Source organism: Sus scrofa, unplaced genomic scaffold (assembly GCF_000003025.6).
Source record: "Sus scrofa isolate TJ Tabasco breed Duroc unplaced genomic scaffold, Sscrofa11.1 Contig59, whole genome shotgun sequence".
NCBI lineage: Eukaryota > Metazoa > Chordata > Mammalia > Artiodactyla > Suidae > Sus > Sus scrofa.
In genome coordinates, this window is record NW_018085257.1 from 445,961 (window position 1) to 459,758 (window position 13,798).

The 13,798-nt window shown below is 38.3% G+C and overlaps 1 protein-coding gene across 1 annotated transcript; it reads left to right on the forward strand.

Annotated features, from left to right (window-relative positions):
• Positions 1–10,614: 10,614 nt before the first annotated feature.
• Positions 10,615–11,583, forward strand: LOC100156904 (olfactory receptor 1361-like). The gene has a single exon (XM_001926338.1). The coding sequence runs from the start codon at positions 10,615–10,617 to the stop codon at positions 11,581–11,583; it is 969 nt and encodes a 322-aa protein (XP_001926373.1).
• The last annotated feature ends 2,215 nt before the right edge of the window (positions 11,584–13,798 follow it).

A 13,798-nucleotide genomic window follows, 5' to 3' on the forward strand; every position in this document is an offset into this window, starting at 1 on the left:
ATCTTGGATACTAGTTGGGCTCGTTGCTGCTGAGCCACGATGGGAACTCCAAGATGTGCATTTATGAGGACTCAGTATTAAGCTGGTCAATGGGGTTCTAGGATTAGATACATTCTTCAGGTTTACTCTTGGTGTAGATACATTCTTCAGGCCCCTTCATGGTGAAGGTATTATGAGAAGAGGATAAAAAATATAAATATAAAAGAGCTAACAACCGAGAGATGGAAGATGAAATTCATAATTTTACAATATGATGGAGATTGAACAAAAAACATGCCAGGAATGTGGGGGATAGTGGTTAATAATACCATCAGTAGAGAGAGAAAATTAAGAAGAGTTGAAAGAAGTTGTCTTCAAGACATAAATTCTCTGTTCAAATTCCAGTTTTGCCTCTGACTACCTGTGCTAATTTAAAGCAAGTTGATTAATTTTTCTGTGCTTCAGTTTCTTCATCTGTAAGATGAGAAAAAATAATATCTACCTTATACAATACAGATTTTAAAAAAATACACATGTAGAGTGTTTGTGTTGTGTTTGGCACACAGCAAGGGCTCTAGAAATGCTACCTTTTACTCTATTACTACTACTATTGACATTGTCACACATCATTGTATGGGGTGAGGACTATTCATTGATAACCTTGGAGGCAAAAGTTTGAATAAATTATAAGTAAACTATAATTATCATAAATATAAGAAATGTAGCAAATAGTTGATAGAGCATAAGATATTATTTATAATTTTTAAACACTAATAAGCATTTTATTGTATTCTTCTAACAACTTTGAAAAAGTTTTATGTCCATTTTATGGTGGAGGAATCTGAGATTCAGAAAAGTGTTTAAAAACATATCAGGGAGTTCCCCTTGTGGCTCAGCAGAAACAAATATGACTAGTATCCATGAGGACACAGGTTGTATCCCTGGCCTCTCTCAATGGGTTAAGAATAGGCGTTGCTATGAGTCATGGTGTAGGTTGCAGATGCAGCTCAGATGTTGCATTGCTGTGGCTGTGGTAAGGCCAGTGGTTACAGCTTGGGTTCGATCCCTAGCCTTGGAACCTCCATATGCTGAGGGTGTGGCCCTAAAAAGACAAATAAATAAGTAAATAAATTAAAACATATCAGACCAGTCAAGACACTCATATAAAAGAGTTAGAAACTGGAGCCCAGAAATATAAACTTATATCAGTTTGGGTCTGTACTATGTAGCAGAAATTAGTAAACAACAAAATGTACATCACAGAGACTGGATAAGTACATTGTGGTATATTCACATGAAGACTATTATATAGTAACAAAATATAAATGACCAAAATCTCTAGCCAATAGTATCAGCAAATCTAAGTAATATAATATTGAGGCATAAAATCAGGTCAACATACATTAGTTTGTTACACTTTTATATTTTTCAGATTATGTCAGACTTGACCGTATTCTTCTTGGAATACCTATAGTAGATATATATCAAAAATAAAGATATTAAAAAAAGAGAATGATTAACCTGAGATTCAGGAGGTTGACTACCTCAGGCAAGGAATGAAAGGGAGAGGTGATGGAGAATGTTCATATAAGTCTGCGACCTACACCACAGTTCACGGCAATGCCAGATCCCAACCCACTGAGTGGTGCCAGGGGTCAAAACTGTGTCCTCATGGATGGTAGTCGGGTTAGTTAACTGCTGAGCCACAATGGGAAATCCTGATTACTGATTTTCACCATTTTTTTGTGTATATTTTGTTATGTTGAGCTCCTATTTTTTGTTGGTTTTTATTTGTGGGTGTCCTGTACAGAGTGGCATCTGCAAGTCTTTGAGAAGAAATTTTGTGTTTGCTTATACAAGATACCCTCAAACTTTTACCAGTCTGAGTATGGTTTTTATGTTAGTCTATCAATTTGTATGTTTTAGGAGTATTTGTATTGTTTACATCAGATTTATCCATTCCATGTTCTGTACAGACACATATGCAGTCCCATGGGAGATAGTTCCAGAGGTAGATAGTTCTAGCTACATGTAGCAAAGGTTGAGAGATACTTTGGGTTTCCCATAGTGAAAGGTATATCTATATAGATATCTGTATCTATATAATCTCTATTTAGATATGTATATCTGTATATATATCTGTCTATCTGCCTATCTGCCTCTGTCTGTCTGTGTGCCTCTCTCTATATCTATCCATATATTTTTTTTCTTTCTTTTTTGACTGTACCATGACATATGGAGTTCCCATGCTAGGAATCAGATCTGAGCTGCAGTGGTGACCTACACCATAGCTATGGTAACACTGGACCCATTAACCATGCTGTGCTGGGATTGAACCTGCATCTGGGTGTTGCAGAGACGCCACCAACATTGTGCCACAGCAGGAACTCCTCTATACCTGTATTTATATCTACATGTATTTTCATATTTGTGTATGCCCACTCACCGAAAGTTTAGCCTTTTGACTGTTCTGAATTTATGCGGTGGTGTCTACCTCTTGTCTCACGCAGGTCTACACACTCAAGTCCTATCCCATATGGGGGGTAACACTTAAGCCTCTGGACTCTGAAGACTGATTCCATGTCCCCTCCCACTTACCTGTTACCACCACCACCATCACAGATGGTTTAGATGTTAGTTTTTCATATCACTCCTTGATTATCAACCCTTGTATTTCTCTAACATTCTTGAAAGCTCATTTTGAACTTAAAAGGATGATTATTGCATTTTTCCAAATTTCTTTCCATGTTGAGTGAGAGCATGTTATTTATGCTTCCTGTTTCAGGAAGGTAAAGTTAAAAAATAGCATGAGAAGTTCTACAGGAATATGAGAGCTTAGCATGCTCAGAAAACCAAATAAAAACTGTAAAGTACTGACAATGAAAATTGCTTTCAAGCCAGTTCCACCTATTTGGATTTTATTCTGAAGGAATTTGGAAATTTTACTCTGACATATATGTGTAAAATATCTACCAGGTGGGATAAGTAAAGAAACTAGTAATTAGACTATGAATAGAACTGGCCAGAGATGCTGAAACTTAAATAATGTTAGAGGTCTGAGAGCAAAGGAAAACAAGTCAAGGAGTGATTGAATATGGGAAGTGAAGGGGAGATTCCTCAAGTTTTTGATTTGGGCAATCAGGTGGCTGATGATGCTGTTAACCAACTGAATCAAATAAAAAATAAAAAGTTATTTCATTACAACCTGAAGCAATTTCACTGCAACACCTAAGTACCTATAAAGAACCATTTCTGTCTATATCATGTATTAAATGGAATATCTTTTTCATTACAGGTTCAGATGGAAGAAATCATGAGAACCACCATGGGATGAACTGTGAGTAGAACATGAGAAGTTAAAGACAGTGAGTACAGGAATTATTTTCATTGTACTCTCCTACCTCTGCCCTGGGGCCACCATCCTGTTTGCCTTCAGTGGCTAGTCACCTCTGTGGGGTCTCCACCTGTGGGTCCCACCTCACCATGGTTGGCTTTCTCTATGTTACCATCATCTGTGTCTACATCAAGCCTCCTTCCCAGAACTCCCAGGATCAGGATACAGTGGCTGCCATGTTGTACACTGCCATCACACCTCTGGCCAACCCTTTTGTGTTCAGCTGCCACAGCAAGGACATCAAGTGTGCACTCCAAAGACTGCTTAGGGGAGGGAGGGTACACTCCTGATTAGCCTGCCTCATGCCATATTGGTTAAGTGAGGAGAGGTGGACAGACAGGAGCATGTCTAGTTTTGTATTTGCATGGGATGATTGTGTTGGACAATTTACGGAACTCCAGATTCAGCTCTTGTTGATACGGTACTCTGACAGCGGTGAACTTTACACATTCAGGCCAGGGTTTCCTCATCAATGTGCCTCTGGAACCTTCCTTCAGGCCATTTATCTTGACTTATCAAAGTAGATAATAATCCTGGATTATTTAATTACAATGTTTTGAAGAAGTATTGTGAAATTCTGAACTAAAGCAGAGACAGTGAAGTTAATTGCAGTCACCTTGAACTTGGTGTTCCTGCCTGTGGGAAGCATGTTGGTGTATATCAGAGAGTTAGTGGAAGAGACGAGTTGATGTAAATAGAGATGGCAACTTGCTACCTTTTTCTTTAAGTGAGAAAATATATGCCCAGAAGTGAGTGTGAAATTGGGGTCGTGATTTTGCTATTCCACATGTGAGCCCCAGTTTCCATGAGCCTCATAATGTGAGCATCTTAATTCTGATGCTTGTGAATTCTAGTTTATGTATGCTCATTTTAACTTACATTTCTTGAGTAAAATATATGGAAGAAATGCAAGCTAAATAATTTGCTGCATAAAACAAGGAACAGTGAACTATTTCAATAGTAGAGGGAAAAAAATGCTATACTTAGCTTTTTGGAAACTAGACATTGGGCTCTATTTTGTTAGCTCTTGAGAGATTTACAATGTCAATTAAACATTTTAATCAACATATAATGGACATGTAACATTGCATACAGTCAATGTGTTGACTTGATACATTTGTATATTGCAATGTGATTACCAGCATAGCGTTATCCTCTATCACGTCATATAATTATCATTTCTCTTTTGTGATGGTAACAATTAAGACCTAGTCTCTTAGAAACTTTGAAGTTTATAATACAGTGTTGTTGTCTATAATCACTGTGCTGTGCATTATCTCCAAGACTTATTGAATCATAGGTTTGTACCCTTAAACAATATCTCCCCACCTCCCCCACTCCCTAGTTCCTGGCAACCACCATTCTATTCTCTGTTTTTGTAAGTTTGGTTTCTTTAGATTCCCAGTGTAAGTGAGATGATACAGTATTGTCTTTGTCTGACTTATCTCATTTAGCTTAATGCCCTGGAGGTCATCCATGTTGTCACAAATGGGCAGGATTTCTTTCTTTTTAATGACCTAATAATATTCCATTGCAGGTATGTACCACATAGTCTCTATCCATTCATCCATTGACGGACACTTAGGTTGTCTCCAAATCTTGGCTATTGTGAATAATGCTGTAAGAAACATGGGAGTGCAGATATCTTTTTGCAGATATCCTGTTTTCATTTCCTTTGGATATATACCCAGAAATGGAATTGCTGGATAATATGTGGATTATATTTTTAGTTTTTTTAAGAACCTCCATACTATTTTCTATAGTGCCAAATTATGTTTCCACCATCAGTCTCCAAGGGCTCCCTCTTCTCCACATCTTTGCCAACACTTGTCTTTTTGATGATAGATTCTAATGTGTGCAGTGCTCCTTTCATTGCCATTTTTTTTGGCCACACCCACAGTGTGTGGAGATTCTCAGGCCAGGGACTGAACCCACACCACAGCTGTAACAAGAGCCATGTCAATAACAATGCCAGATCCTTAGCCCACCAAGGCACAAACACACTCCTTTATTGCAGTTCAGATTTGCATTTCCTGATGAGTATTGATGTTGAGCATGTTCTTAGCCATTTGGATATCTTCTTTTTTGTTTCATTTTTTAAAGTTTTATTGAAATATAGTTGATTTACAATGTTGTGATAATTTCTGTTATACAACAAATTGATTCAATTATACATGTACACACACCCATTTGCTTTTAGATTCTTGTGTCTACTCAGATCTGCTCATTTTTCAATCAGATGTTTTGGTTCTTCTTATTACTGAATTGTGTCAGTTCTTTATATATTTTGGATATTAACCCCTTTCAGATACACAGTTTGCAAATATTTTCTCCCATTCTGTAGGTTGCAATTCCACTGTTTCTTTTGCTTTGCAGAGGCTTTACAGTTTGATGTAGTCTCACTTGATTTTTGCTTTTGTCGTCATATCCAGAAAATCATAGCCCAGATTAATATGAAGGAATTTCCGTCCTGTTTTCTTTTAGGAGTTTTATGGTGTCAGGTCTTATGTTTAAGTCTTTAATACATTTTGAGCTAATTTTCATGTCTGGTGTAAGATAGAGTTTCAATTTTATTTTTCTATTTGGGTCTATCCAATTTCTCCAACACCTTATTTTTTGAAGAGATTATCTTTTCCCCACTGCTCTTCATTGCCTTGTCAAAAATTGATTGACAAATATAAATAGGTTTATTATTGGGTTTTAATTACAGTTCATAGTTTTATATGCCTTTCCTTTTGCAACTACCATATTCTTTTTATTGCTGTAGTTTTGTAATAAGTTTTGACATAGGGACAGATTAGTCCTTCAACTTTGTTCAAACCAACTTTGAGTTTTTTCAAGATTGTTTTGAGTACTCATAGTTCCATACACTTTCATATGAATACCTGGTTTGCTTTTTTCCATTTATGCAAAATAGTTCACTGGCATTTTGAGAGAGATTGCACTGAATCTGTAGGTCAATTTGTGAAGACTTGAATGAAATTACATAACTCAGAAGGGGGTGGGTCATGTTCCAATGAGGGACAAGCAGTATAGACTGGGAGATTCCAAATGCCAACAGAGCCATTTGGAGCAAAACGAGGAAGAGGAAACTCCAGGGGTAGTTCTTCCCTTGAAACACCAAAATAATTGGCAAATACCATCAGAATCAATATTATAGGAACTGCAAAAAAATATGAAGGACTATATGTCAACAACAAGAACAGAGAGTCAGTGATAAAAGCCACTGAGCCAGTATAGAAGATCTTTGTGGAATTTTAAATTACCCAGACCAACCCCTACTTGTTCTTGGTCACAAGAGTCTGCATTCTGAAGAATCTCTCCAATTTTCAAACAATCTCAGTGTTTTCAGTTTGGTGCTCTATCTTCTGCTGTCATGTTTAAATCAAATATTCTGAAGGTGACTGTTCTAAAATAGAGAAGCAAAATATCTAGATGAAATCCAGCAAAGGATGCAATTGCTTGAGGGCAGGAAATGAGGAAGTCACTGGTGAGCAGAATGGAAACAAAGTGGCCATCAGAGTATAACATAAAACCTCATGCCTTTCAATGAACTCAGCTAAATTAAGATGTTTGGGTTAATAGCAAACACTCAACAATTATAGAAAGGATAGATTAGGAAAGATGGCTTCTTGAAATGATGAAATGGAAATTGAGTTGCCCTTAAGGTTGTCTTTTGCCTAACTGTTGACATTATGTGAAGCAACGGTGTCCCCCAAAGGATAGAACTTCTCTACAGACACAATTGTTTTCAGAGACTTTATGGTTTTTGCCTCAGTAACACTTAGATATAAAGATGGGGAAGGAGCAGGCACCTGTGTTACAATCCCAGTTGATCCTGGAAGGTATAAGGGTTCAGCCCATTCTAATTAATGTTTTACATGAACAAAATTGGAGCCTCCAGGAGTTGGTAGAGTCCCAGAGGGAGTACACATAAGTGAGCCAGCCTCATTGGGACGAGCTGCTCTATAGAAAAGCTTCTATGGAAAATTATAAAAATGGAACCCTTTATTTTGTGCAAATGTGGAGAAGAGGGAACACAGCTCTACCCAGATTTTCTGAATTGAGTGTGTGATGTTAGATCCAGAGAAAAGGTGAGATTAAATTTACATTGTATCCTAGTAGTAAATAGAAAGGGAATATAAAACAAGGAACTGTCATCCTTTTGCAGAAAACAGTGTGACATTGGTACCCAAAATACTATAGAATAGAATGAGGTACAAGTATTAGTCAAGGAAAGCAATGGGATGGAGGAATTGTCAGTTATGACACAGAACAATATGTTTTTGAGTGAAAATCTGAAGGCTTAGTTGGAGAATATAGTCATGCAATCAGAGAGGTATAGAGAGAAAGGGCACAGTGCTAGGTGCAAGAAATGTGTGGCAGAGGACCTAATTTATTTTGTTAGAGTTTTGAAGATGTAGTCTTGAGACAGAGCATAGGTTCAGATTTATACATCTCTGATTCAACCTTTGCGATTCATCCACATAAGGGATCAGGGTAGAAATAGAATTCAGATCAAAGAGACATTATATAGAGCATATTCCTGACATTTAACTATGGATAAAACACTGAGGACTCATATGTTGCTTGGTGCTTTCATCAGAAAGGAAAGACAAGAATAAGTACAGTTTGTGCTTGGCATCCTAGTGCTCTACCTTCATCATGACGCTGCATGTCCTGATGTACCAGGTGGGAACTGGGAAACCAGAGATGGTTTTCTGTATCATTCCCAGGAATTCTCTCTTTTGTTTTTTTCTTCCTAATTTCAGTATAGTTTACTGATCTGAGGTGCACAAGTCTATATATGTGTGTATACTCATATTTCTCCTAAAGGAACGACTCCCCTCTCTGTCTTCTCCTGCACCAGCATCCTGATCCCTCAAAGTCATCTGAACAGGATCCACAGAGCTCATATTCTGATGATAATTATATTAGGATATCAGAAAATAACAAAGATACAGAGATGAGTACTGAAGAAGTCATCCAACAAGAGCACTACTTCTGCTTAGTACTGGTTTTGTGTTTAACTGGCTTTAAAATACTGTTTTGCTTTGCTTAAAAGAAAAATAGTCTTATCCTCATAATGGGTAAATCTATTGTCTTTGACTTTTTTTTTCCTTCTTGAAGATCATTTTCTCTCACCTTTTCCCCATGACAGGACCTTTTTTCCCATTTCTTCTTCTCTTTCACCTTCATCTATACCTCTATTCAAATGCGTGTGTGTGGCCACTTCCTTGAAAGAAGGATAGGATCACAAGAGCATATCATTTGAGCTATACCCACTGGCATGGAGAAGGCTACATGAAGAAATAAAGATGAAAGAACAGACACTGGAAAACATAAGTTTTCTTTATCTTTTAAGCTCCTGCTTAATAGATGATCTTTAGAGTAAAGAAAGCACGCATGCACACACACACACACACACACACACACACGCACACATAGAGATGTTCTTAAAATAATTTTGATTCTTTATCTGAATGTTAGGAATATTCTCTTTTAGAGGGGTGGAACATTGGACTCATAAAAGAGTAAATGTAGGGAGTTCTCATTGTGGCTCAGAGGATTAAGAACCCAGCTAGTATCCATGAGCCTGTGGGTTCAATCCCTTGCCTCACTCAGTGGGTTAATGATATGGTATTTCCATAAACTGATGCCTAGGTCACAGATATGGCTTGGATCACACATTGCTGTGGTGTAGGCTGGCAGCTGGAGCTCAGATTCGACCCCTGGCCTGGGAACTTCCAAATGCTGCAAGTGTGGCCCTAAAATAAATAAAAAAAAATAAAAAAGGGTAAGTATAATCCTGGCACATTATTTGACTCTTCAGTGAAAAATACAGAGTTACTCTTGAATAAATGTTTACTGAGTTTCAGCATTTACTTGGAAGTCTTAACTATGGCTACTAATAATTTGTATGTTTTCAGTCTGGACAAAACACAAATCAAGGTGCAGCTTTTCAATTGTTGGGGAGGTGTAGGGGTGAAGATGATAAGTGGAGTCTGAAGTGGATAGGATATAAATTGAGGCATAACTTTTATAAGCAGGAAAGCAACTAATCGAACAGCTAAAATCATCATTGAAAAAGGGGAAAGGAAGAAGAGATAAAACTTCATCTTTGGAAATGGAAACCTGAAAGATATTCTTAAACTGATACATAGATGTATAAGCAAGTAGATAGTATTTAGAGACATAGAGGTAATAAAAACCACCACAAGTGGTAAAACTAAATATGGAGGTGTATTATCTTAGAGTAAGAGACCTCTACTTTTTATTGTATGTTCTCTTACACTCTACTATTTTAAAATTACTTTTCTCACCTTCATAAAGAAACAGATCCTTATCTGTAACGCAATCTCAAAAATTCACATCTTTGGTGTGCCATAACTCTGCTGATAGGGAAAACCTGAGCAGAAAAGACCTGAGACTCTCACCCACTGGCAGATTGTATTATTCCTTGAAAATGAATCATTAATAAAGTCAGTGATTATACGAATCACTGCTACCCTCATCCCAAGTAAGTTCAGTTGACTTAATGGAACAAGAGCTCCCCTACCAGAAGAACAGAACTGAGTTTCTGGACACACAAATCTGGGACCAGGTGTTCACTTCAGTCCCTCATCAGAGGTGTATAGAGACTCAGAATTCTGGCTGGAGTCTTGACATCTTCCCTTCTCTTTCCAACTCTGACAACTTGTGATGTGTGGTGCTTAAGTCCAGTAAAACTAAACAGGGTTACGTTCAGGGTTGAGTCTGTTGCTCAGACCCTAGAAGACCTTCACTAGAGTAGTCCCTCTGCTTTAGCTTTCTTATCTGCAGTGTGAGGCTGAAAGTAGTTTCTACCATTGGCACTGTTGTGAGGATCTAGTGCATGATATTTAGTATGCTCTGTAACTCAGAAAGCACCAAAGGAACTGTGTGTTTTGTGCTGTCTTCCTTGTTATACAGTGCATTTCATAAAAGCCAGGACCATGTGTGATTTCTCCTACTGTCATTATATCAGCCAAATTGAGAGATTTTTAAGTGGTCAAGAAATGACCCTGGAATATACTGAAGAGTAGGTGGGTAAAGTCGATGAATAATGGAAAGGGAAGGAAATGAAAGGAAAAAAAAAAAACATTTTGTAAAACTGAGGACATCCATGCAAGAAAAGATGTTTCCTGAAAGTACCCCAGAGTAAACTTTAGCATTATTTGATCCTCACGCTTGCTCTTTGCAGGTGATGTGGGTCGAGCCTCATGACCACTAGAAACAGGACGGAAGTAACTGAATTTGTCTTATTGGGCCTGTCCATCTGGCCAGAGATGCAACCCTTCATTTTTGGGATTGTCCTTATCATGTACTTGGTGGCAGTTATGGGCAATTCCCTGTTAGTAATCGTTGCCCTCTCAGACCCCAAGCTTCAGACCCCCATGTATTTCCTACTCAGTCACCTTTCTTTTATTGACATATTTCTGACATCCATCACTGTTCCCCAGATGCTGGCACACATGCTGTCTGGGAATAGAACCATCTCCTTTAACTGCTGCATGATCCAGCTCTTCTTTTTTATGGCTGTGGGCAGCATGGAAGGCCACTTGTTGGCCGCAATGGCCTATGACCGCTATGTTGCTATCTGTGACCCCTTAAGATACTCAGCCATCATCAGCCATCGCCTCTGTCTTCGAATAACACTGACCTCATGGGTGGTCGTCAGCCTCAACAGCCTCCTCTACAGTGTCCTGGTCACCCGCCTAACTTTCTGTGGCAACCAGGTCACCCATTTCTTTTGTGACATCACACCCTTGCTGAAGCTCTCCTGCACCCGCCCAGTGGTCAATGAAATGCTAATATTTACAGAGGGTGTAGCTGTGGTGGTCAGCCCCTTCTTCTTTATTTTAGGTTCCTACACCCGCATCGGCATTGCCATAGCCCACATGCACTCAGTTGCTGTCCTGCGCAAAGCCCTGTCCACTTGCAGCTCCCACATCCTGGTTGTGCTGCTCCTGTATGGCTCTGTGATCCGCATGTATCTCCGACCCTCCTCCAGCTATGACCTGGACCAGGATTGCCAGGTTGCCATCTTTTACACAGTAGTTACCCCCATGCTAAACCCACTCATCTACAGCCTGAGGAACCAGGAGGTGAAAGGTGCTCTGCAAAGGCTTTTCAGGAAATTCTGTATCTCAGGAAACTTCCAACTGGGTTCTCAGGCAAAAAGGAAATGACAGCACATCTCCTGAAACTATGCAGCTAAGATCTAACTTGAAAGTGCCTCAGATAGATGGGTGATACCCCTCATAGCTGGTAAGTTTCACATTCTTGTGGGAAAATCTTCCCTGAGCCAGGGAAATGAATGCATGAATAAAGAATTATGGTCCCTGTTGACTGATTCTGAATCTCATGAAATTGGAACTGAAAAGATATTTTAAGATCACCAAATCTGAAGACCTCATCTTTCAGATCTGATATGGGCATAGGGTATTACTAAGCCAAATGGTTACAAGTCAGTTTGACCTGTGGAAGTTGATGACTTCAGTGATGGAGTGGCATGTGCTATTTTCCAGAGAGAAGTCAATGTGAGTTACTACATCTTACAGTGGAGTGATTTTTGAATAGACCATAGAGTCACCTAAGCATCTCTAAAATTTTAGCAATTTTGTGATCTCGTGTCCTTCTCAACTCACAGTTAGAATAAGCAGTTCATTACTCATAGTTGACTGAGTTATTTCATCTGAACTTTTGAGTCAATCCATTAAAGACAGCATAGGTCACTGACAATGGAGACTGGAAGGGGGAGGGTTCACTGTAGCTCCAACACAAGGGTAGGTCGTCATATTGGGAACATATGGTAGGCAGAGCTGTTTAGACACACTGATAGCCCAGCTGTAATGTGTAAAGTAAAAAGAACAATGAAGGATGGATATGAAAGTTGGTGGAGTCATTTTCCATGAATTTATCTGTGGAAGTTTCTGCAGAAGTGTAGGGCATGTTGATTTGTTTTTTTGTTTTTTTTTTGGGGGGGGGAATTAATAACTCCATTTTGGCCATGATAATTTTGTGATATCTATTGAAATGAATATATTTCAAAGGCAGCTGGATACATAATTACTGAAGCTTAGAGAAAGATCTTAAGATAGAAATGTCATAACAAAATGTACATGATGTTGAAGGCATGAGACTGGATAAAATTGCCCAGTAAGGAAATGTAGAAGAGAGAAGAGGACTATAGGGAGAGCTCTGAGCTGCGAGTTGTGTCCAATACTTCAGGGTCTAGGAGAAGAGGTAGCAAAGGAAACTGGGAAATTGCCGTTCCTAGGAAGAAAGTAGGTAAGTTTGGTGTATCAGAAACCTATAAAAGAATATTTCCACAATATAGAAGTGATCACTCAGAGTTGAGAGGTTATTAAAATGAACCTTTCCACAGAAAAGTAAATCATGAACTTGGAGAATAGACTTGTGGTTGCTAAGGGGAAGGGAGAGGGAGTGTGGTGGATTGGGAGCTTGGGGTTAATAGATGCAGACTCTTGCATTTGGAATGGTTTAGCAGTGAGATCCTGCTCTGTAGCACTGGGAACTATGTCTAGTCACTTATGATGGGGCATGATAAGGTGAGAAAAAAAGAATGTATACATGTATGTGTAACTGGGTCACCATGCTGTACAGTAGAAAAGAAAAAAATAATGAATTGGGGAAATAAAAAAAGTAAGACTTTCAAAAAAAGCAGATAAACAATAAGGAAAAAAGAACATATAATTGATTATTAGATTTGGAAAGTAATATCTTCTTTGATAAGGACAGTTCTGTGATGTTTTGGAGAGAAATTGCAATTACGGTTATTTTTTTGACAACATTGCAAGTGCGTAAATGGAGGCTGTGATGAAAGACACTTCCCTAATATAGGGTGTTTTTTTTTTTTGTTTGTTTGTTTGTTTTTGGTAGGAGGTAGACAAAAGGTGGTGTGGACCTTGAGAAGGACCTGGGTAAAGGAAGAATTTCTTCTAATTTTTATAAAGACTAATGATATTAAGCATGCATGTTTGCTGATAGAAATGATCTAATATATAATTAAAAATTAATGATTCAATAGAAAAAGTAATTGACTCTAAGAGTAATATTCTGGGAAGGGGATGAGCATCTATTAAGTGAATGACTTTATCAAAGGAACTGAGAGACTTCTTCCCCTGTAATAAAAAGTCAGAATATGTGGATTCAGATGTGGATTGGCTGGTGGAATTGATGGAAAGAACATGACATATACTTGGAGAGATTTCAACTGAGCATAGTGGGAACAGATGTGTTTTAGAAATTTCTAGAAAGGCATGAAGTATGCTAGAGCTTAAGAAACTGAAGTACCAGGAATGTTACAGTAAGCCCCAACTCTGCCGATATGAAGTGTCCATTTAGGTAATTTGTTCATGAGTATGAAAGTAGTCAAATCAG